The sequence below is a fragment of the Syngnathus floridae genome, chromosome 5, assembly GCF_059516105.1.
Source record: "Syngnathus floridae isolate MCC-2025c chromosome 5, RoL_Sflo_1.0, whole genome shotgun sequence".
Taxonomy (NCBI): Eukaryota; Metazoa; Chordata; class Actinopteri; order Syngnathiformes; family Syngnathidae; genus Syngnathus; species Syngnathus floridae.
This window is the reverse complement of record NC_142417.1, coordinates 5,472,515-5,492,436: the sequence shown is the minus strand read 5'-3', so window position 1 is coordinate 5,492,436 and position 19,922 is coordinate 5,472,515. Positions and strand designations below refer to the sequence as shown.

Genomic DNA, 19,922 nt, shown 5'->3' with positions numbered 1-19,922 from the left:
ACATAAATTTCATGTCCCTAAAATCCCGTGGGAGTTACAAGATTGCCTATTTTATAGGGAAATATAAAATCTAATTTAAAAGAATAGTGCAACAAATATTGTGTCAAGTGCCGTAATCTTACGAGAATAATGTCATGTTTTTTGTTTTCAAAAGAATTTACTATGGCGATTAAGTCAAAATGTTGTTTAAGTGGCTTTTACTTGTAATTGAAAACAACCTTTTGCCTGACCACAAAATGTGGCAGGCCGGATCTCCCACGAATTATGGTAAACTTTGTTTACATCTAAACATTACATTTACCGATATGCATTTGAGAGATCTCAAGTTCCCCTTTGCAAAATGCAGCTGTCTTTCAAAGTCAAAGTCTGCTTTATTGTCAATTTCTTCACACGTCGAGACACACAAAGTTTTATCTTTATCTCTAGTTTTAATTGTATATTTTTCCGCTGAGCGTTATGGGTCACAGAAATTGGAAACGTTTTAAAATGATCTATATATGTGTCATTTTTAATGTCACAAAACATGACATTTGAAGAAGGGTGTGTCTTGTTTATTTCTTTGCATTAGGCAATGGGACCGCGCAAATGTTAGGAATTTACTGTATTTGTTATATTCATCGGTTAGTGGCTACTACTGGACGGTAATTCAAGCGAGAGATAGGAGGTAGAAGAAGGAGGGGAGGAGGAGGGAGAGAGGAGCAAGCAGAGCATCTTCCTCTCTCGGGCGCCTCACACTCTCCAAGGAAGCCGCAATGGAAACACGATGACACGGAGCGGGCTGGCTCGGCGAAACATGGCTGGAGTGCCCTCAAGCATTGTCCGGGGAAAATTTTGCCAACGACAAACATGAAAGAAGGGCGTGTGATGATGACGAAAATAATCGACGGTTGTGGAGAATTAACAAACGGGCTTGACTCTTCTATGCGGCCAACTTCCTGCGCTACGTCTGCTTTTCTTCTTGACATCTTTATTATTTTTCTAAACGAACACATTCTTGTCAACAAAATGTTGAATTTGGCGCTTTTTGGCAGAAAAAGCTCATCGTGGACATCTGTCTTGCTGTTACTGTTCATGTAAGGAAAAGGAAACAATAGAAATAACCAACACTGTCATGGACATTATGACACAATATTTACACTTAAGCGGCTGCTGTCACACGCCAGTGCGCATGCGCGGTGGTAGACGGCGTTAGCTCGCCGCCTGGCAGCCACAGCGTCCTGCCCGGGCTGGCTGCGATGTAGTCGCACGAGTGGGAGAAAACAACACGGGAGGGTGGACATGGCTAAAAAGTGTCCTCGGCGCGGCGTGAAGACGATTTCACTGGTGGACACGCTGGTGGAAATAGGCCGGCCGTAAAGTGTCAAGCATGTCCGGGACACCCGACGGCGCAGAGGGAGCAGTGTCCAAAGTGCAAGTCAAGAAGGAGATCAAGACCATCGTGGACAATTTGGAAACCATCCTGGGCGACCTCAAGGATGTAGCCAAGGAGCTCAAAGAGGTAAACACGCATATACACACGCACGCACGCACGCACGCACACACGGGGATCACTCATTATCACGTGTGTTTTTAATGGACGCTGGTAATGTCAACCCCTTCTGACACACGTACACTTGCAGCTTCTCGCTCCTCCCCCTGCTCTGAAAAACATGTGGCACAGGAGGAGGTGTGAAGCCCCCCCATGTCTTTCACACATATGCAGGCTTTGAGGAATGGAAGACTGCATTAGTTTATAATGGTTTTTACATCTCGTTTCATCACCCCATCCCAGTCCTGGACCACCTGCCGACTCTCCTACTTCAGGAGAAGCCTCAGAGACGTGTTCAAGAGCAACTTCTGCTTTTATGTCCTGCAACTTTTTACTGTTTTCTCCATGTTCCCCACCAGGCATTGGCGATAAATAGGAGCGCAAAGGCGCAGCAATCAATCTTTTGTTGTTTTGTGCGTCTGATGTTCTTTTCTTTCTCCCTCCGTTTCGCCCCTCATCCCCCCCTTCCCCCCTTTGTTGCTCGCAGGAAATTGTGCAGAGGATCATTTGTTCGGACACCACGCGAGCTGAAAAGATGCCTCGAGGGGCCGTTGCTATCAATGCCAGGGTTGGCCTATAATCCATTTGAAATGCTCGTATCTGTTCGACGGGGTGCTGGATGCGAGCCTCGCTCTGAGGAGGCACCCTGCACAGATGCTTGGCACAGGCCAGCATGGTGGCTGGCCCACAGCAGCGGCTGCACGCCGGGATACTGCGCTCACGTCTTGCACGTGTCCCAACAAATTATCCCTTTTAGACGCAAGGCGAGAGTTAAGCTCCATTACTTTATCCATATTAGTATCCTCCTTTTGGGTGTTCACGCTGTTTCTCCTTTTGTTGGTCTAAACCAGGGGTGTCAAACTCATTTTTATCTCGAGTTGCATCGTGGTCATAGTTCCCTTTGGAGTGCCATTATGACTGTCAATGCCTTGTCTGTACAGTATAGGCTACACAACAAACTGATGAATAACTAGTTTTCAAATCAGACTCGTAAAAATTGTTCAAATATTTTAAAAAGATGAGTGGTGATAAAATTGCAGTTTTTTTTTTGTTTTTTTTCAAAGTGAAGACATTTTGTAATTTTATAATTGACACATGAAGTTGATAAACAATTTGTCTTCGCGGGCCACATATAATGAATGATGTGGCGGGCCGTATCTGGCCCCCGGGCCTTGACTTTGAAACCTATTGTGGCTCTTTCAAAATAAATGGCAGCTAGCCAGGAGAAGGGATGTGAAGTTTAACCGCTGCCTTCTCCTGCCTTGATGGTTTTTAGCATCAGTGCTAAAAAACATGCTTTTTATGTTGGCTGAAGCAGATGTTTTAACCACAAGATCCAACATGCTGCCCTGATGGGCTTTATGATCATTTTGAAACGTACACACCTGTCTCGGTAACAAAATTCAGCGGCAAGGTTGAAGGGACTCCCGTTAACAGCGAAGACTTCGAAAAGATGATTCTGAACTCGTTGCTCCCGAAGAACACCGTGCTCCCTTTCATCCTTCAATCAGCGGATGACGTTAAACACACTGTGTTTCCGTTCCTATCTCAAAAGATCGATTCCCCGTCTTATGTTCCAAATCAAGATTTGAGTTTTACCCCCCAAAAAATGAACAAAAATCTGCTGATAATGTTGCTGTGCCGGCACCGAAATAATCCTTTTTATTCAAGGCGATACGCTGCTCTCTGCTATGCCTGACTGAACTCAGGAAGAAGAAAAAAAGCAGACAGTGGAAGTGAAATGCAGACAAATCGAGGTGCTATGTTGGTGTCATGTGACTAACCTACTTGGCTTTTCTTCTTCTGACTGCAAGCTTGTCTTACTTTGATGTAAGCCACTCTTCAAACCTTGATCAATTCCACTCAGTAGACTGCAATCCACTTTTAAGCATCACAAACAAAACAACAACAGCGTTTGTGTTATTTCAACTCCTATTAACAAACTGCGTCCGCATATAATGGCCGTTCTGCTGCTTTGTGTTCCGACACACTTGTTGAGTGGCAAAAATTGAAGTGCGGTTGAGTTGAATTTGTGCTCATGGCATATCTCACGCGTGAATATTTTCCCCCTTTTCTCGAACAATGTGGTCTAGGCTGCTTCTGTGTTTACTGCAGTGAATTTGTCTGGATAATTCACTCTTTGTAAATGGCTCCGTTCTTGGCCTGATTTCTTCTCGCGGTGTTCATTGAATTCTCCTACAATGCATTTCTCTCCTGTCCTCTTCCACCTTGGCACACCATGTACATAACCAAGACTGATCATCTTGTTGTCATTACTTGCACAGTCGCTCTCTGATATTTTATTCTATTTGAGCTGAAACGAAAATTTTTCTTGTAATGGTTCCATCGATGCTAAAAATGAGATCCAGATCTGGAATTACTCCATGATTTAAGTCCTTTCACCTTTGACAAATGACATTTCCATGCCAGACGTTGTTGCTTTGATGTTGAATGGGATGGTTGGAATCCATCAATCAGGTGCAGCTCTGGCAACCTCACGGCTGTCCCCATAAATTACTGAGATATTTCTTTTCCTCCCCATGGTGCGGGTGTCAGTGTAGTGATATCTCAATTGATTTTTAATCTCCCGAATCAGCCTCCTCAATCAGACTGCGGCCATTTCAATGTGCAATTTGGAGCTTTTCAATAGACGGGTTAGAATTGTCAGACTGCTTAATTTCCTCTGCGTTCGTTATGTGTTGGCCAGGTCGTCCACGATATCGACACGCTGACGTGCGACCTGCAGCTGGAGGAGGACGCCCTGACGGATAGCTCCAAGACAGACACGCTCAACTCCAGCTCTAGTTCCACCGCCACCACCACGGCGTCCAGCCTGGAGAAGATGAAGCTCTTCAGGGACGACTGCCTCTTCATAGCGCCGGCCCCCGTCTCCCCGCTCCTCGCCCTCCCTTCCGCGGTTTTGACCGTTCACAAGAAGGCGCTCCCGCCCTTGCCGCCACCCAGACTCACCTCGGTGAGAACCGAGCATCACAACGGAAAAAATCTGCCTCATCCCACATTGGTGCTATCGGGGAACGTATCCAAGGCGAACGGAGCCTTATTGAAGAACGGTGGCGTTTTTTCCTTGAAGCCGACCCGTGATCTATTGTCACCCACGTCGTGTTTCATTACAAACGACGGCAGTGTCCCGGAGTCCGGCCCGGTTCCTACACTGCCCAGACCGATGCCCCTTCTCCGCCACGAAAAGAACAAATGCCCCAAGGCCCCCGGCCGGGAGCCCCGCGAGCGTGTCCGTTTCAGCGAGAAGGTCCAGTACCACGGTTACTGTCCGGACTGTGACCTGCAGTACGACGTGGATGACTCAGAGTTGCACTTGCAGTCGGAGCTGAGCGAGATGCGGCTCAGCCCTGTGCACTTTTGCTCCTCTTCCTCCCCTCCTCCTCCTCCTCCTCCTCCTCCTCTTCCTCACGAACGAATGCTGGAAAACGGCGGCCTCTCGCTCAGCTGCGGTTTTGCGCCCAAAGCCGCTGCTCCTCCCCCTCCGCCTTGCATAGCACCCCACCCGGGTTCCCTCAAACCCCAGAAAACAATCCTACGCAAATCGACCACAACCACGGTTTGACGACAAGCCCCCCGCGACCTCTCTGACATACACGATCCTGAATCATTCATAGTGTTTTCCACTTAGCCAGCTCCAATTTTTCGGATTATTCAAACAGCCAGGCCGGAAAATGGCAGACGGAGGAGGCGAAATAGAAGCACGTGGCATCGCCGTGGATTCCGAGACGTACGCACGCAGATTTAGACCGAGCGGTGAGTCTGTGTGCTTGCGAACGTGTGCTTGGAACAAAAGAGGAAATTGCATCTGCGCACTGATGCATGTTTGGCTGCACTGAACTTTTATTTGCTTTTGTGGGACTTCATTTGTGGCCATTGATGTGCTTTGCACGTACCGTCCTGATTTTGAATAACGGCTCGGGCCTTTACGCATGCAGTTCCTGACTTGAGTCAAAAGGTCAGGCGCACGCAATAGACTCCAGCGGACCCGCGTTTCAGAAGAAGACGAATGGATGGTATTCAAGTGAATATAGTGACGTTAATATTTTAGGAGCGACTGTGCTAAAACTGCATCTGTGTCCGTATGGAGACTCCTGGTACTAACGAGTCTAGGGAAGTTGTGTCGGAGAAACACTGATTAATTCATGCTTTAAATCTGCTTCCCTTGCATTCTGGATCTTCTCTGGACACAAAAATAACTAGAGAGTGACTCGACGGAATCCATAGGTAGATGCAGCTAATCAGCAACTGTCAAAGTCGTTCAGCCTTCAGATGTCACCAAACCAAAATCTGTCCAGGAAGTGTTATGCAACCGTCATTTTGCACAATCCAATAATAGCAAGTTCAAAGTGGTGGATTGTTATTTCCAACCTGATTCTAACGTTGAAGAAGGAAGTGACAGCTGCCTCTGTGACATTGTGACATTAGGTGACGTTCACAACGCTTATGATGATAATTTACTCGAGTCCCCGCAGAGCTCTGACAAGCCAACGTGTACCCGCCGACTCTACCTTGTACCGACCTCTGCAATCTATGGATGACTCAGCAAATACGGTTTGAAGATGATTGGTAGAAAATTGAGCCCCTATCTGGCTCTTACAAGAAATGTGCACCCATCCATGCTGTAATCTAGCTTTGGATATTGGATATGCACAAATTTGACATAAACAAATTCCAATTCTGTAAAGTTTGAGGATAATTGCTCTCGAATGGCGCCTGCCTGGCAAAGGTCTGAAACAATCAGTCATCATCAGATCTCAGAGAACATCGCTTTCCCCCGTTAAGCCGATGTAACATCACAGCTTGGCATTAGCTTTAATGTTTAATAGAGCTGCAGATTTGCCCGTGACCTCCGTGTGCATGTGACTTTCCAAAGCGCGTGTGCGGGTGTGGAAAGACACATGTCCAGCGGGCCGAGTTGGGGAGACAGCATCCCCTGGAGTGGGCTGAGAATAGTAGCACCTTCCTTGCGGTGATGCCCTTAATTAGCTGCATTAGTCTACAGCAGATAACGCAAAGTGCCTCACATGACCTTTGCGCTGACATCACCCCACTCCGACTCAGCGACATCCGCTGCACTTTTTTTTTTTTTTTTTAATCTGAAACAAGGAATACATTTGAAGTAAACCATGACAGAATCAGAAATGTAGGGCAAATGCTGTGGCTTTTAGGAGCGGCCGGCAAGGCGTTACATAAACAATTTTCATGTTAATGTTCGCACACATCTGCTGTCTTGTTTGTCCATCTGCCAGCATGATTACGGCAAAACAACCGGACTGCTTAGAATTGAAGGCAGAGACGCCGTGTGGCTTGAGCGCATCCAGGAATTTGACCTACTACTCCACGTTGTTTAGCATCTGTGTCTATTAATAGATGTGTATATGATACACTTGCACTCTTGCACACTATTACATCACGGAGAAATAACCACAAATCTGAAACCAAACGCTGAAGCGCGTAGATTAACATTGTGTAGTAAATGGAAAACTTACATTTTTGCAATTAGTCGCTCGGGGCCTTTGTTTACAAAAATACAAATGGGATTGGGTGTATTTTGAGGGGGAGGGGCCGTATGTGAGCATGTCTGAAGTAATATTAGTTTGTCAATACACTGCTGAATCAGGAAATGAAGCAGATGCAGAGGTGGTGAAGAAGTGACACCTTTTATAAAAAAAAAAATCTTGCGAAGGGACCCCACCTATGGGTCAGCCGTCACTCCCGCCGTCTTCCATCTGTAGACATTGGGTGGCAGACAGATGTTTCCACACGTGGCTCTCAGCGCCTCCACAAAACGAGAACTCAAGGTCAAGGCGGCGACGGCGGCTGCCAAATGAGACAGGTGCGGGACTTCAAAGACGTATCAGGCTTCTGTTTTTTTTCCACCGACGATGGAAAATGTCCAACGGCGCCATCTGCTCAGATCCGGCAGTACAGTTCAGCCTCCTCTGGTGTGCCGAGGTCTGCTCAGAAATGGCCTTTTGTTGCACATTTGCACTGTGACGTTACGTAAATAGAGCAGCCTGCTTAGTTTGGAACCTCCGACGTTGAATACCGTAATGCTGACCGACATCCAAGTTTCAAAAAGTATATAAAACGTCATGTAAACAGAAAGGGGCTTGCATAGTCATGAAAGTAAACAATTTTTATGGCTTCCTCCTACATTTAAAAAAAAAAACATACACGTTAATCGAAGACACTAAAATGTAGAGTTGATAGGAAATTAGGCGCATGCATTTCTTTTGAATGTGATTGGTTGGTTGTCCAAATGTGCCCTGTGATTGGATGCCGACGAGACCAGGCCTGTCTGTAATTTGATCACATGTCTCAATGCTTTATTTATACCATTAAGGCAGATGGCATGTGCTAAATATTTATCTAAACGCTTCAGTTAGTGTTTTATCTGTTTAGACATGCGCTGTCCTTTTTGAGTTCGACGTGCTCACTGATGAATCCAAATCCAAGGCGTGACATCCCAGCCTCTTGGATTATGCATCCGTGTGAAATGAGCCAAGGGGGAAGAAGACAAGGCGGCGGGGCGGGGGCTGCACGTGTGTTGAGTGTTGTTAACACAGACAGGTGCAAGTTAGTCATTGAGATGATGATGATGATGATGATGGCTCTCATCATCTACTTCGGTCATTTTATGCTCATAAATTAGCCGCATTTGTAACAGTCATAAGTGAGAGTTTCCGTGTGCATTCATTGACTGCACTCACAACAACAAATCTGCATCAGAGAGAGACTCCCAACGCTTTGCTTTTTGGACACATAAAATTAGGACGATAGTAATTGAAGCTACTTGCTACATGCAATTGCTTAGTGGTGGAAGACTGATTTGTCTGATCACTTCACTGGTTTCTTTTATGTCAAACAAGTTGTTTTAGGTTCATTACCTGACATGTTTCGGCGGTTTCTTCCGCCTTCATCAGAGTGTCCTGATTTTTCTGCTTATTGGTTGAATAAGACTTCCATCCATTCATTTTTGTCCATCTCAAGGTGCTGACATCCTGGATGATGGACCCTTGGTGGTCAACATTACCAGAAATGAAGAATTCTGTTGATCTTCGTTAGTGCGTGTGCTCGGTAGAGCTACTACCGCTGCTGTCAGTAATGACGTTTTAGAATAAATCGCTAATTCTGTATGTACACAAGCACAAGAGACCGCAAGAGAATCTACCTAAGTGAATTTAACTTCATGTATCTGTCAAATCTCATCCGCTTTAACCAGAATTTGCTGCGGGCGTGCAGGGTTGCCGGGTGTAACGTTCAACTATTCAGTTAGATGAAACTTTAATTAAAGCCTTTCATCCGAGTCTGATGCAGCTCATGAGTTTTGCAGCAGTGTCAAATCAACGCAAGAACTCCTATTTAACAATATCGCATCTCTATGAATATTTGCATTATATTCTTTTCCGACGCAGAACAAATTTGAACATTTTAAGTTAAGTTGGTGTACTTAAGGTGACAACACTCACGATAATCGCTCATGATAATGATGTTTAATGACTGGACTTTAGCTGACTGAAAAAAGAAAAAAAAAAAAAGTGAATTCTCTTGGCCCGTTTTAGCTCTCACTCATAAACTCCGGATGATCCGTCTCCATGTTAGCTCCTGGCTTTGGGAAAGAGTTGGAATGGGCAGGAAAGGAGGAGGTGGATCTTCACCGCCTCCATCATGATTCGGGACTGAGTCAACCATTCTGACCTACCCCCTACAGTTCTCCGGAGCCCACCTCTCTCTTTCTTCACGTCCCAGTCCCTCTCTTGACGATGCACGCCTCCCACTCACCGACAAATCTGCTCACTATTTATTCTCTGAGAGTCTCCCATACTGTACACGTTGCATCTTTGGCAGCCTTTCAAGCGCCCGTCCCGCTTGTTTGTCTTGCGTGTCCTCCACTCGATAAGTTTAAATTACAAGCGGAGCTTCTCGCTCATTACGCGTCCGCTGACAAATGACACGGCGGTGTTTTCACTTTGCGATGGAGCGAAGCGAGGATGTGTAAAAGCTAATTGGGCAAATGATTGTACCTGCTGCTTCCGTAATTAACTCGAACACTGCGCAGCCAACATTGTGTCCTCACAGCGACGCAAAGAGAGGAAAATGGTGTGAAAATTGCTTGATAGGCAGTGGACAAAAACACGGGCAGGTACGGTACAACCTCTGACCAATTCTGCCTTGCCTTGATCCGAAATTATCCAGAAAATGTATTTATTTTCTAACTTTGTAACTAGGTATAACACCCAAAAGTATGAGTTGACATTGTGACGTCATTCCTGATCGTTTGAAGAACGCCGTTTGACACTGGTGTAAAGAAAAATAACTTACTTGTATATGGATAAATAATTTCATTATGGTGATTTTAAGAATTGTTTTAACATAAACATTTGAGAATTTTTTTTTTTTTTGAACATCCCAAAATGTTCAATCAAGAATTGTGTACAGTGATTGATAACCAGGTGACGTCTAACACGGACCGCTTTGGCACTTGACCTTTGTTTTACGTCAAAATCAATAGGCTTCTTGCGTAATGAAATAATGACAAGACTGCCCTTCATCATCTTAGTCATGCCAATTCATGCTTTTGTTTATAGAGAATAGTATTAATCCCCATGAGAAGGAGAAGCATTGCCAGTTGAGCACCGGAGCGCTTAGCACCCAACGTTTACCAAGCTTCTCTGACCTCTTGGCTTGGACACCGTTCATAATCAATAAGGCTCCCGCTCTGACATCGTTGTAAAATGAATACCGGCTTCACAGCGTAACGTTTGATTTGTCGGCCGTGTCTTATAAATGTCAAACGGAGCCTCGCGCTCGAGGTGCCTCTTTGTCTATTTTCCTCCCATTTTGCAACCTGGCAAGTGCATATCGCTCCATAAAAGTGTGCAATAAAGTGCAATAAAGGTGTCGAGAGTGAGCTACGCACAAACGCCGGGCCAGCGAATATTAATTAGCCGCCGTGTCTCCTGCTCGTCGTCTTGGGCGATGCGCTGCCAAGAGCTCTTGTTCAAATGTTATCACATTTTAGCGGCGTGATTGAAAAAGACAACGTTAGAAGGGAATGGTCAAAGCTAAGTAATTGAAGTCTCGTGTGCCTGAAAGTTGGCATAAACGATGTGGAAAGTTCATTAACTTGCAAAGTGGAAATCTGGCTCACTTGAGTGATACTTATTCTGGACACGATGCTGGACAATGAGTGTGCATCCTTGCCCCGTGTGTATCGTCATGACCACAACTACTGCATTTCTTCGATATAAACAACTCGATTCAAAGCCCCAACCTCCGTGCGACTAGAAAATATTTAATAATCATGACTAAACAACTATGCCACCAGCCAGGCAAAAAAGGTTTCACTAAACTCCTGTGGCTGTGTAACCTGCAGTACAATTAGCTTTTATTACAGAGGTTAAAGAATACAAAAGGTAATGTTATATTGTCTGTCTAAATGTGCTGATGCACCATTTTTGTTCAAATAGCTTAAAGCGTTCTAACAGTGCCACTAATGGTTCGCGGCTTTCTTTAAAACACTTATCACATGGCGGATCCATGGCAGATATTTACAACCACAGTTTTATTTGAGGAAAAAAAATGTGTATGTGTGTGTGTAACCCTCTTGAGATGTTCCGAAACAGACTTTACGTTGAGATTTTTTGTGCTCCGTCGGGGATTGTTAAAGGTTTGTGGCATCGGCTGCACCTCAGCAGTGTTCCCAGACATGATCTTGTGCTTGTTGAAGCGACACAACAAGATGACAAAAGAGGGTATTTAAAGAGCGCCGTGGGTTATAGATTGTCTTTTCACAAATACTTTTTTTTGTGTGTGTGTGTTAGAAATGCTCCACATGGTTCACTGCTATTAATGTTCAAGGTGTGTAAGGTGTGCGCATGTGTGTGTGTGTGTGCGCGCGTGTGTGTGTACGCCTCACAATACTTTCATTTCCCTCAGTGCAAATAGTTGTCGTCTGGACCACTCAGTCAAGTGGGTCTCGTCTGTGTTCCCTCGAATGACTTTGCTCTCTTTCATTCCCTTGCAGGTCCCTGTGAGACCCTACAGCCGCACCTGCAAAGGATGCTGGAGAGTGGAAGCCAAGCATCTATCTTATTGTTTGACTGCTCTCTGCCAACAGGAGATAAATCCAGGCTTTGGATTCTGAGCACCTAAAAAGAAAAAAAAAAGGAACTCTGATGCAGAAACGGCGGAATGGGGATGGGGAGGTTGTGCAGACAATAATATGCGAAGAAATGCTGTTGTAGTCCTCACAAAGTCAGTACAAACAAACTTAATTTATATTTCATAAATGTTTACTGAATATTACATGTCTATAAAAAATTTAATAACATTAACTAATAAATGCAATCCTAAGAGGTTCACATGATGTATTTAATTGTGATGGGATGTCATTGCACATTTTTTGGCAGTATTCTCCAATTTCACATTCTTTGTGGGGACCGCACAGTGGCTTGGCATCTGCCTCAGTTTCTCAGTTAAAGTAACTATTAAATAAATGGTCGTTAGAAAACTGTCGAACGGAAAGATGTTGACTCATGCAGAGGTGGAAATTCACTTTTTGTGAAGTTGGAGTGTGTTTGTTGCGAGAGTCTCTGCTCTCTGCTGGACTGAAGCCAAGTAAAATTGATGTTCTGTCGGTATGCACCGTCTCTCACGGGCAATGTGTTCATCATCATCATCATCATCATCATCCATTTCGCTATGTGGACACGGATTGATGAGGAAATATTAATTTGCATCAAATATTCCTTTGTATACAAATTTACACGAGCATGTTTGATATACCGTATGGCTCTATATTTTTGTCTAACAGAGACTTTTAACGTTTGAATAGAGGATATTTTTGATATGGTGTCAGACGACTGAGAAGTGTCGATAACGAAGCGTGATCACCGAGAGACGCTTTACAGACAGAGCCGCTTTGTGCTAGCGAGCGCGACGAATATCAATGGTGCGAGGCGACAATGTGTTGTGCTCCGAGTGAATGCGAGCGCTCACCTTGTCCTTCCACGCCGTCGTTCCCGACTCATTTGTTTGCAGCAAGGCTTGTTCTGACGTCTCCTTGCTCCCTCACACTGCCAACTTGATAACAAATTGTACCTTCTCAATTGTTTCAATGCAGTCGAACCTCTGTAGTCTAATGTCCCCGAGGTCGTACAATTGAGAGTTTGGGTCCCACTCGAAGTTTTGGGAATTTCTCACGAACTACATTTATGTTATCGGTCCCTTGGTACCAACATGGTAGATGTTCCGACTTCCTCGGAAATGACCGGTGGCTAAAGTTTGACGTTCTTGGAGGATATACAATTCTAGTGACACAAAAAGAAAAACATTTTGTTAAGTGAGATTTCCTAACTGTGGACATGTGGGTCACTTTCTTTTATTGCTTTTAGTAATTCTGGTTTGTTGGAGGTGACTCCACCGTCCCCCTCCCCAACAGGGGGCGCTGTTTTTTGTGTACCTTTGTACCAGAATGCATTGCTGCATCCAATCTTGAACTTTTCCCCTCAGTAAGAATATTAATCATTATTAAGCGTCTTTTTGTTCCCCATAATTTGTTAAATGTGTGTTTTAACGCTTGGATTAAATTTGTGCAATTAGATGTTAAGCCATGTGTTAGGTAAACATCATACAGTGTTTCACCGTGTTGCATCAAAGTATTAGTAAAGGAGATCCTTTGCTAAAAGCAGAGCAGCTTTTTCAGGTCCAGACTCAGCAGCATTGCCAACGTCTGCTTACAAGCTGACACCTGTCCTCCAAAAAGTGTCTCATTCCAAGGAAAGAGTAGCCAAGCCACTTAATGAGCTGTTGTGCCACCAGGCAGGTAAACAACCGATTGGTATGCAGGACGCTCATTCAGCAGCAGCCACGCTGAGCAACACGCTGAGCAATGACAATAATCTTATTGTGACCACCCCTGGGCAACACGGCCATTAGAGACATAAATAGGGAGACTCCAGGCTCACAAATTTAAAACTGATATATAGTATAACGTGTGAGACCTCACTGGCTTTCAAGTTCTCAGTTCAGCAGGCAATTCACTCTGGATTTGCGTTTGGCATTTCATGGCTTCTTTTGTGACATTTCTTCTAAAAAAAAAAAAAGAGAGAGAGAGGAATATAGGTTTGGTATACTCCTGGGTCAATGTGAATTCTGGCTTTCGTTACCATGACGACCTGGGGTAGAACCTTCACTAGAGCCTTGTCTGCTCTTCTTGTGAGAGCCGAGCTCAGACTGGAAAGGCAAATGCGTATTACTGAATGATGAGAAAAATCCAATCAAATCTGGGTTCCACCAAATTGTGTTTGACTTTAGAGGTTCCACTGTATTGTCTTAGTTGAGTCCGATCATGTGCTTCTCTGTCCAGCTAAACAATAAAAATCAAATCAAAATAATATGAATAAAGAAATGAACAAAAAAGTCCTTGGCAAGACTGTTGTGAGGTTGCAAAATAATGCAAAATATGCATTTACCGATTTTTTTTTCTCCACATTTGTAACCAGCAAATTGAAAGAAAACGGGAATATCTCCTCAATGAAGTTATGTTTTTGCTGTATGTGTCTGCCAATGGATGGAAAAGAGATTATAAGATGTAAACACGTCACACTTGAGGTCTCCATGTTCTTATTGCCACTTGGCAGTCGTCTACTTTCTTATTTGTATCCCTCGGAGTAAAAAAAAAAAAAAAAGAAAAACGACGTTAATGAGAGCATCTGCCCGACCGTCGCTGTGAATCAAAGCAACTTTTTTCAAGGGAAATAAAAATGGCATCGGCATCCGTTGCAGTTAATTGGAGATGAGTGCGATGAGACTGGCGGGGTTGCCGCGCGGAGCGAAAGGCCATCGTCTCTCTCTGGAAGATAGAACGAATGCGCGGTCAGCAGCCGCATTGTGGCAGAGCGCCATCGTAAAAAATGAAGGTCAGGGTTGGCGAGATTAAACGGGTTAGAATGTCAACAGTTCTAATTCGTCAGCCCGAATGTTGTCTTGGGATAAATTTACTTTTAGGGTTAGGCTTTTGACCGTCATGGACAACTCTCCACATCTAAAAATCACAGCAGTGTATTTATTCACTTCTTTAACACTTGTACATCACTATTGCTCCTAAATGTTAGCTACTCATCCGCTCTGATGTCCTTCATTTTGAACATCCAACAAATGTCACATCAAATACTGTAATCGGATAGAGACTGAAGACAGCCTTGTTTATGTTTTCCTGTCAGAATGTTTGTTTTGAGTGTGGTGACTTGTCTTTGTTGCTTCGCTGGTCTCCAAAAAAACACTTGGTGGAAGATGGCTGGCCCAGAGAAGGAACACTTCAGCGACACACGGCTGATTAGGAAAAGATTTGATTCAACCGATGTCAGAGTGAAGTTTCTCCAAATATTCGAGTGGCCCAAAAGCAAAGATGTTAGTTGCTCCTCCTCCCGTCTGCCAGACAACGCATATTTTATACCGGGCCAGACCGCTGATCTCATCGCTTTGACTAACAGCTGCGGTTCGAGTCTCAGTCTACTCGTTGTTTTGTTGCCCCTAAAAGGTCATCCACTTGGCTCTTCCCTGGTCACGGACAACTGGCCCTTCCATATTCTAAGTACCTACACAATACTGAAACTAAAGCCTCTCTGTCCAGCAAAAATAGCTTATCAAAGTCAATGAACAATATGATGTAGATTTTTAAATATTGTAAGCAAAAAAGTGTATATATCAAATAGTTTTATGGTAAGAATTGAGACGATTAATGCATACTCAAGTCACGTAGTGGAAAAATATAGTTACTGTATTATTTCTTTAATTACTAAATGAATACTAATAATATTACGCTGGTATTAGGAGTATTTATGAAATTAATATTAAAAAAAATCTATACGGCAGTAACCGTATAATGATTTGTATCGAATCCCACTGCGGTCTCTCGGGGTGCGCTCGTTTTCCGTCAAGGATTTGCATTCGGCCATTTGAAAAGGAAGCCCACTCGTAAGGGCCGCCCAGCTGGCTTGCCGCCCGAAGCAACACGAGCGCTCCTTATGTGGGTCACGTGACATGGGGAAAAATGGGAGAAGGAAGGCGGCTCGATGGAGAACGGTCCAAGGACTTTTCTCCAGAACAAACATCTTTACTCAACTGGTAATTTGATTCCTAGCAATAATTCAAATGTGGATGTCGTAGTATGGACGCTTGACGACGCTAGCTGAGCTTTCACGTGTGACCTCAACGCTAAGTCCTGTGAATGATGTAGCGAAAACTATGCAGTGCTACAAACCCAACATGATCTCTTTCCTCACACTTAAGCGATATTTTTCCTCTATTTCTTCTTATTGTCTCGGCGTTTTTTTTTTTTTTTTACAGTCGGAAAAGTGCTGATGCGTCAAAAGCTGCTGACAAAGCCAGAGAGTGAATCATTTGGTGGGGGGAGAAAGCTCATATGACCTGTTATTTTTCAACCAAACATGAAATGTCTTCATTTTTGGCAGGATGTTTTTGAAAATGGCTTAGGAGATGAAATACAAAAAGTGGACGCTTGGAATTAGAAGAGCAACTGCGATGGGAGCAAGAGACTCCGTACACGTAAGTCACTTAGTTTGGATCCTTATTCCTTGAAGAAGGTATCTGATTCAATGAGGATTTTTTTTTTTTAATCTAAATTTCTTACAGTAAAAGAAACAAACACTTTCACTGCGTTGTCCTTGTTTCCACATCTGCTTTACAATTAAAGTTCTGGGTTCGATTAGATGTTCATCCTTTTGCTGTGTGGGTACTGAAACTTGCTACTACGTTCCAAAAGCATGCAAGACTGAACTGTCAATAGTTAATGATAATGAATTTGACTGTAAATTACTGTCGAACGATTAATCAAATCGACAGCAATGTACGAGAATGCGGCTTTCAAATTACTTAAGTAATACATGCCATAGGAATTTGAAAGTTGCTTATTTTGGAGAAAGGTCAAAATGTTGCTAAAATATGACACAACTTAATGTAAATTATTTTGAAGACCACCAAGTAATGGCTCGCGACGACTGTTTGAGAATAATTGACCGAAACACATTATTAAAGCCGATGTATCCACTGTGACTTGAGTTGTTTACTTAAGGCTGTGACCCAATTTATGGCCGCACATGTGACTCCAACGCAAAGTCCATCCTATCGTGAGAGAGATTTTAATCTAAATCACATTTGACAAATTCATGGTTGAGGCTACAGAACTGACTTGCAACATAATTTTTGTGGCCCACTAAAAAAATTGAAATGGATCATATATTCTTTTTGTGAGTGGATTTGATATTTACATTTTGGCAGAAAATCAATTTGGGTTTTTCGAGAGGTCTTACAAAACCTTTCCTAGAATGTCACCTGTCCAAAATGATTTTCACACCCTTGCTTTGATTGTTTTCCTTCTCATGGACCTCTTGCAGATGAATTAATAGTCCGCAAGCAAGAGAAAGCGCAGTGACGATGAAGCTGAACGAACGCAGCGTGGCCCACTACGCCACGTGTGACTCGCCGCCCGACAAGACGGGCTTCCTGTTCAAGAAGGGCGAGCGCAACACGGCTTACCATCGCCGCTGGTTCGTCCTAAAAGGCAACATGCTCTTCTACTTCGAGGAGCGCGACGGCCGCGAGCCCATCGGCCTCATCGTCCTAGAGGGCTGCACCGTGGAGCTCTGCGAGTCGGCCGAGGAGTTCGCTTTCGCCGTCAAGTTCGACTGCGCTCGGGCTCGCGTGTACAAGATGGCGGCCGACAGCCAGGCGGCCATGGAGTCCTGGGTCAAAGCGTTGTCGCGGGCCAGCTTTGACTACATGAGGCTGGTGGTGAAGGAGCTGGAGAGGCAGTTGGAAGAGATCCGAGAGGCGGGCGGCGGAGTCCCACAAAGCAGGGCCAGGTCATTCAAGCGAGTGTCCAAATCAAGATCGTCATCGTCGTCGTCGTCCTTGTCGACGTCGTCCTCCTGCTCTGGACAGAAGAACCACCAGGATGAGGGCCAGCTCTTGTCCGGAGGTCCCAAGGAGAACGGCGTGGCCTGGAGCAAAGCGCAACCCGGCTTGGCTAACGGTTCCTCTGAGGCAGCTAACTCCTGTGTAGCCTGGGAGGGCGGGGCGGACGGGGCGAGTGCCAATGGGGCCAGGGCTCCCCCGGTGCCCCCTAGAAGAAGAGGAGCATCTCTGGAGAGCCCCTTCTCACCCGGCACCGGATGTTTCTCCAAGCTCCACGACTGGTACGGACTCGAGGTGGAGGAACTGAGGGCCCAGTGGCTGCAGAGTCAGTGAAGCCATTGAGACGGGTCAAGTTATCCAAAAATATTTCATTCCGTTGTTCCCTTTTCCAGGGTGGAAGTGGAAACTGAACAGTATCCCCCAAGTGCTAAAAGCAGACTACACCCTGGAATGTTTTTAATCTTCATCACGAGCCACTTTTAATACTGCCTATAAAAGCCCTCCACCCCAAAAAAAACCCCCGAATCATTCGAAGTCCACCTATTATATTTTGGGGGAGGTAGTTGCCAGTTTCGCAGGCATTTCTTTGTAGCGGTTACTTTCCACCTTGATATAAACGACAGCAAGACACAGACAGTGGGACTAAATGGACCAAGCAATTGTCCACCTTTGACTAGTTGCCAGTTTTCAGCATTTTTTCACCTCTTCTGAATAGGGAAGGCAACAGCACAATTTTATGCTTTTATGGGTAGTTGCCACTTTTAAAGGACTTGATTTTGCTGACTTGCTTGTGTTGCTGTAGTGTAAAAGCACCTTTGTGTACAATCTGAGATCATGCGAAGAAAATTACAGAAATATTCATTTGCTTCAAAACAAGTCAGTGCAATATTGATAACATTGTCATTTTGCTCAATTGTGATTTTGTGCCTCTATTCAATTTTTATTTTATTTTGTTACAACTTGCCAGTCAAGTGACTCAGAAACAACTACACGCTGCTGCACAAACACAAGTGACAACAACTATTACAATCAATATATTCCATTTGATTCAGCCTTGACTCCTTATTTCCGCCATCGTTCCCTTTAAAAGTTTCCTTTACGCTACATACGTAGATGTTTTCTATTTATTGATGTTTGCACGCACGTTTGGATGAAAGGTGGTGGGAGAATTGTTTAGTTTGCACCCCACCGCTCATGTTCTCTCTCAGTGCACAATGCAATCATCTCTTTCCCTCACAGGTATTATTAGAGAATATCTGACTTCTTGTTTCCTCTTCCATGTTGGAAGTTTTTTTTTTCCCTTATGCCAGTGTTCAGCAAAACGGGCTCATTCCGTAGTGACTCAATACACATTTACAAAGCCTCCACTTTGCTGTGTCACTTGCGTTGATGTTTGTTTTTTGACAACTATTACTTTGGTCCAGTGTTGTGTATGGACCGGTTCTGACGTGTTCCGACGGTGGCTGGGTGGCTTCAGTCCGTGTCATTGCACAGCATTGTGATGAATGTGACAGACATGGTACAAGAGGGAGGCTGTTGTTGTTTGCATGAATGTTAACTTTAAGTATGATGGGATGTCTTACAATTTAAATGTGCCAATTTTAAACCATATGAATAATAATTGTAGCATAATCAAAAGTGCCAAATTACAACTCATTTAACATCATTGATTGTTTCCATATAAGTTATTGTGAATATTTTTTTAAATTGCACATGATACAGGTATTGTTTTGATTTATCAACGTTAACCATGCATACTTAAATGATGAAGATGTATTCAAATATCTGCCATGAAAATACAATTGATTGAATTTAGCATATGCCGTTACTTCTGCTAACACTCATCTGTTGTCACAATAATTTCCTTACTGAAAATGTATCTACGATGATGTGCGCTAATCAAATGTGACAAATGGATGGTGTTGTTTTTAAGGGCTTTTGTCATTACATTTTTTGACGTCATGCCATCATTTAAAACTAATATCAAGCATTCTGCGATGATTATGGTACATGAAATGTATTTAATCACCAACCGTAAGCAACCCAATAAACGTTCAACAGTATTCTGAACTTGTTCTTTACGGCTCATTTGGAGCTTTGTATCATTCTCGTTTTCCTTTATTACATACACTATTAACGCCACACCCGCAACTTTATGTCGCATTGTCCATGCCATTTAATCAATTCAATTTAATTACTTGTGTGATGGACAATCACGTAATGATTTTTATTCGCGACTTGTTGTTCTCAATGTGGACCGTTCTGACTTGTTTTCATAGGAACAGACAAAATCATTTGTTTAGTTTTGGGATAGTTCTGACTTGGCTCATTTTACAGTTTTAATGGTGGACAGACATTTATAAAATGACTTGTGGTTTATTTCTGGGAAGATGGCCATTTTTTTTTTCTTTGTATGGTGGCATTTTCCTTC

General features: G+C 43.9%; 2 protein-coding genes across 4 annotated transcripts; both read left to right on the top strand.

The window, feature by feature from the left end:
* Positions 1-315: 315 nt before the first annotated feature.
* Positions 316-14,159, top strand: prr16 (proline rich 16). Of its 2 annotated transcripts, XM_088375945.1 has the most exons (4): positions 316-1,498; positions 2,016-2,096; positions 4,236-5,302; positions 11,580-14,159. In XM_088375945.1, the coding sequence occupies exons 1-3, from the start codon at positions 1,367-1,369 to the stop codon at positions 5,109-5,111; spliced, it is 1,089 nt and encodes a 362-aa protein (XP_088232071.1). In that variant the 5' UTR covers positions 316-1,366; the 3' UTR covers positions 5,112-5,302; positions 11,580-14,159. The 2 variants fall into 2 exon arrangements, with proteins under 2 accessions (XP_088232071.1, XP_088232072.1); XM_088375946.1 differs by lacking the exon at positions 2,016-2,096 and having other exon boundaries at positions 617-1,498.
* Positions 14,160-15,532: 1,373 nt separating this feature from the next.
* On the top strand, positions 15,533-19,554 carry pheta1 (PH domain containing endocytic trafficking adaptor 1). Of its 2 annotated transcripts, XM_088375948.1 has the most exons (4): positions 15,542-15,682; positions 15,905-15,961; positions 16,030-16,123; positions 16,972-19,554. In XM_088375948.1, the coding sequence occupies exon 4, from the start codon at positions 17,012-17,014 to the stop codon at positions 17,822-17,824; it is 813 nt and encodes a 270-aa protein (XP_088232074.1). In that variant the 5' UTR covers positions 15,542-15,682; positions 15,905-15,961; positions 16,030-16,123; positions 16,972-17,011; the 3' UTR covers positions 17,825-19,554. The 2 variants fall into 2 exon arrangements, with proteins under 2 accessions (XP_088232073.1, XP_088232074.1); XM_088375947.1 differs by lacking the exon at positions 15,905-15,961 and having other exon boundaries at positions 15,533-15,682.
* The last annotated feature ends 368 nt before the right edge of the window (positions 19,555-19,922 follow it).

Coding starts and splice junctions, on each gene's coding strand:
- prr16 (XM_088375945.1), top strand. CDS start 1,367: ATGTCCGGGACACCCGACGGCGCAGAGGGAGCAGTGTCCAAAGTGCAA. Junction 1,499..2,015: donor TAGCCAAGGAGCTCAAAGAG/GTAAACACGCAT, acceptor TGTTGCTCGCAG/GAAATTGTGCAGAGGATCAT. Junction 2,097..4,235: donor CCGTTGCTATCAATGCCAGG/GTTGGCCTATAA, acceptor TGTGTTGGCCAG/GTCGTCCACGATATCGACAC.
- pheta1 (XM_088375947.1), top strand. CDS start 17,012: ATGAAGCTGAACGAACGCAGCGTGGCCCACTACGCCACGTGTGACTCG.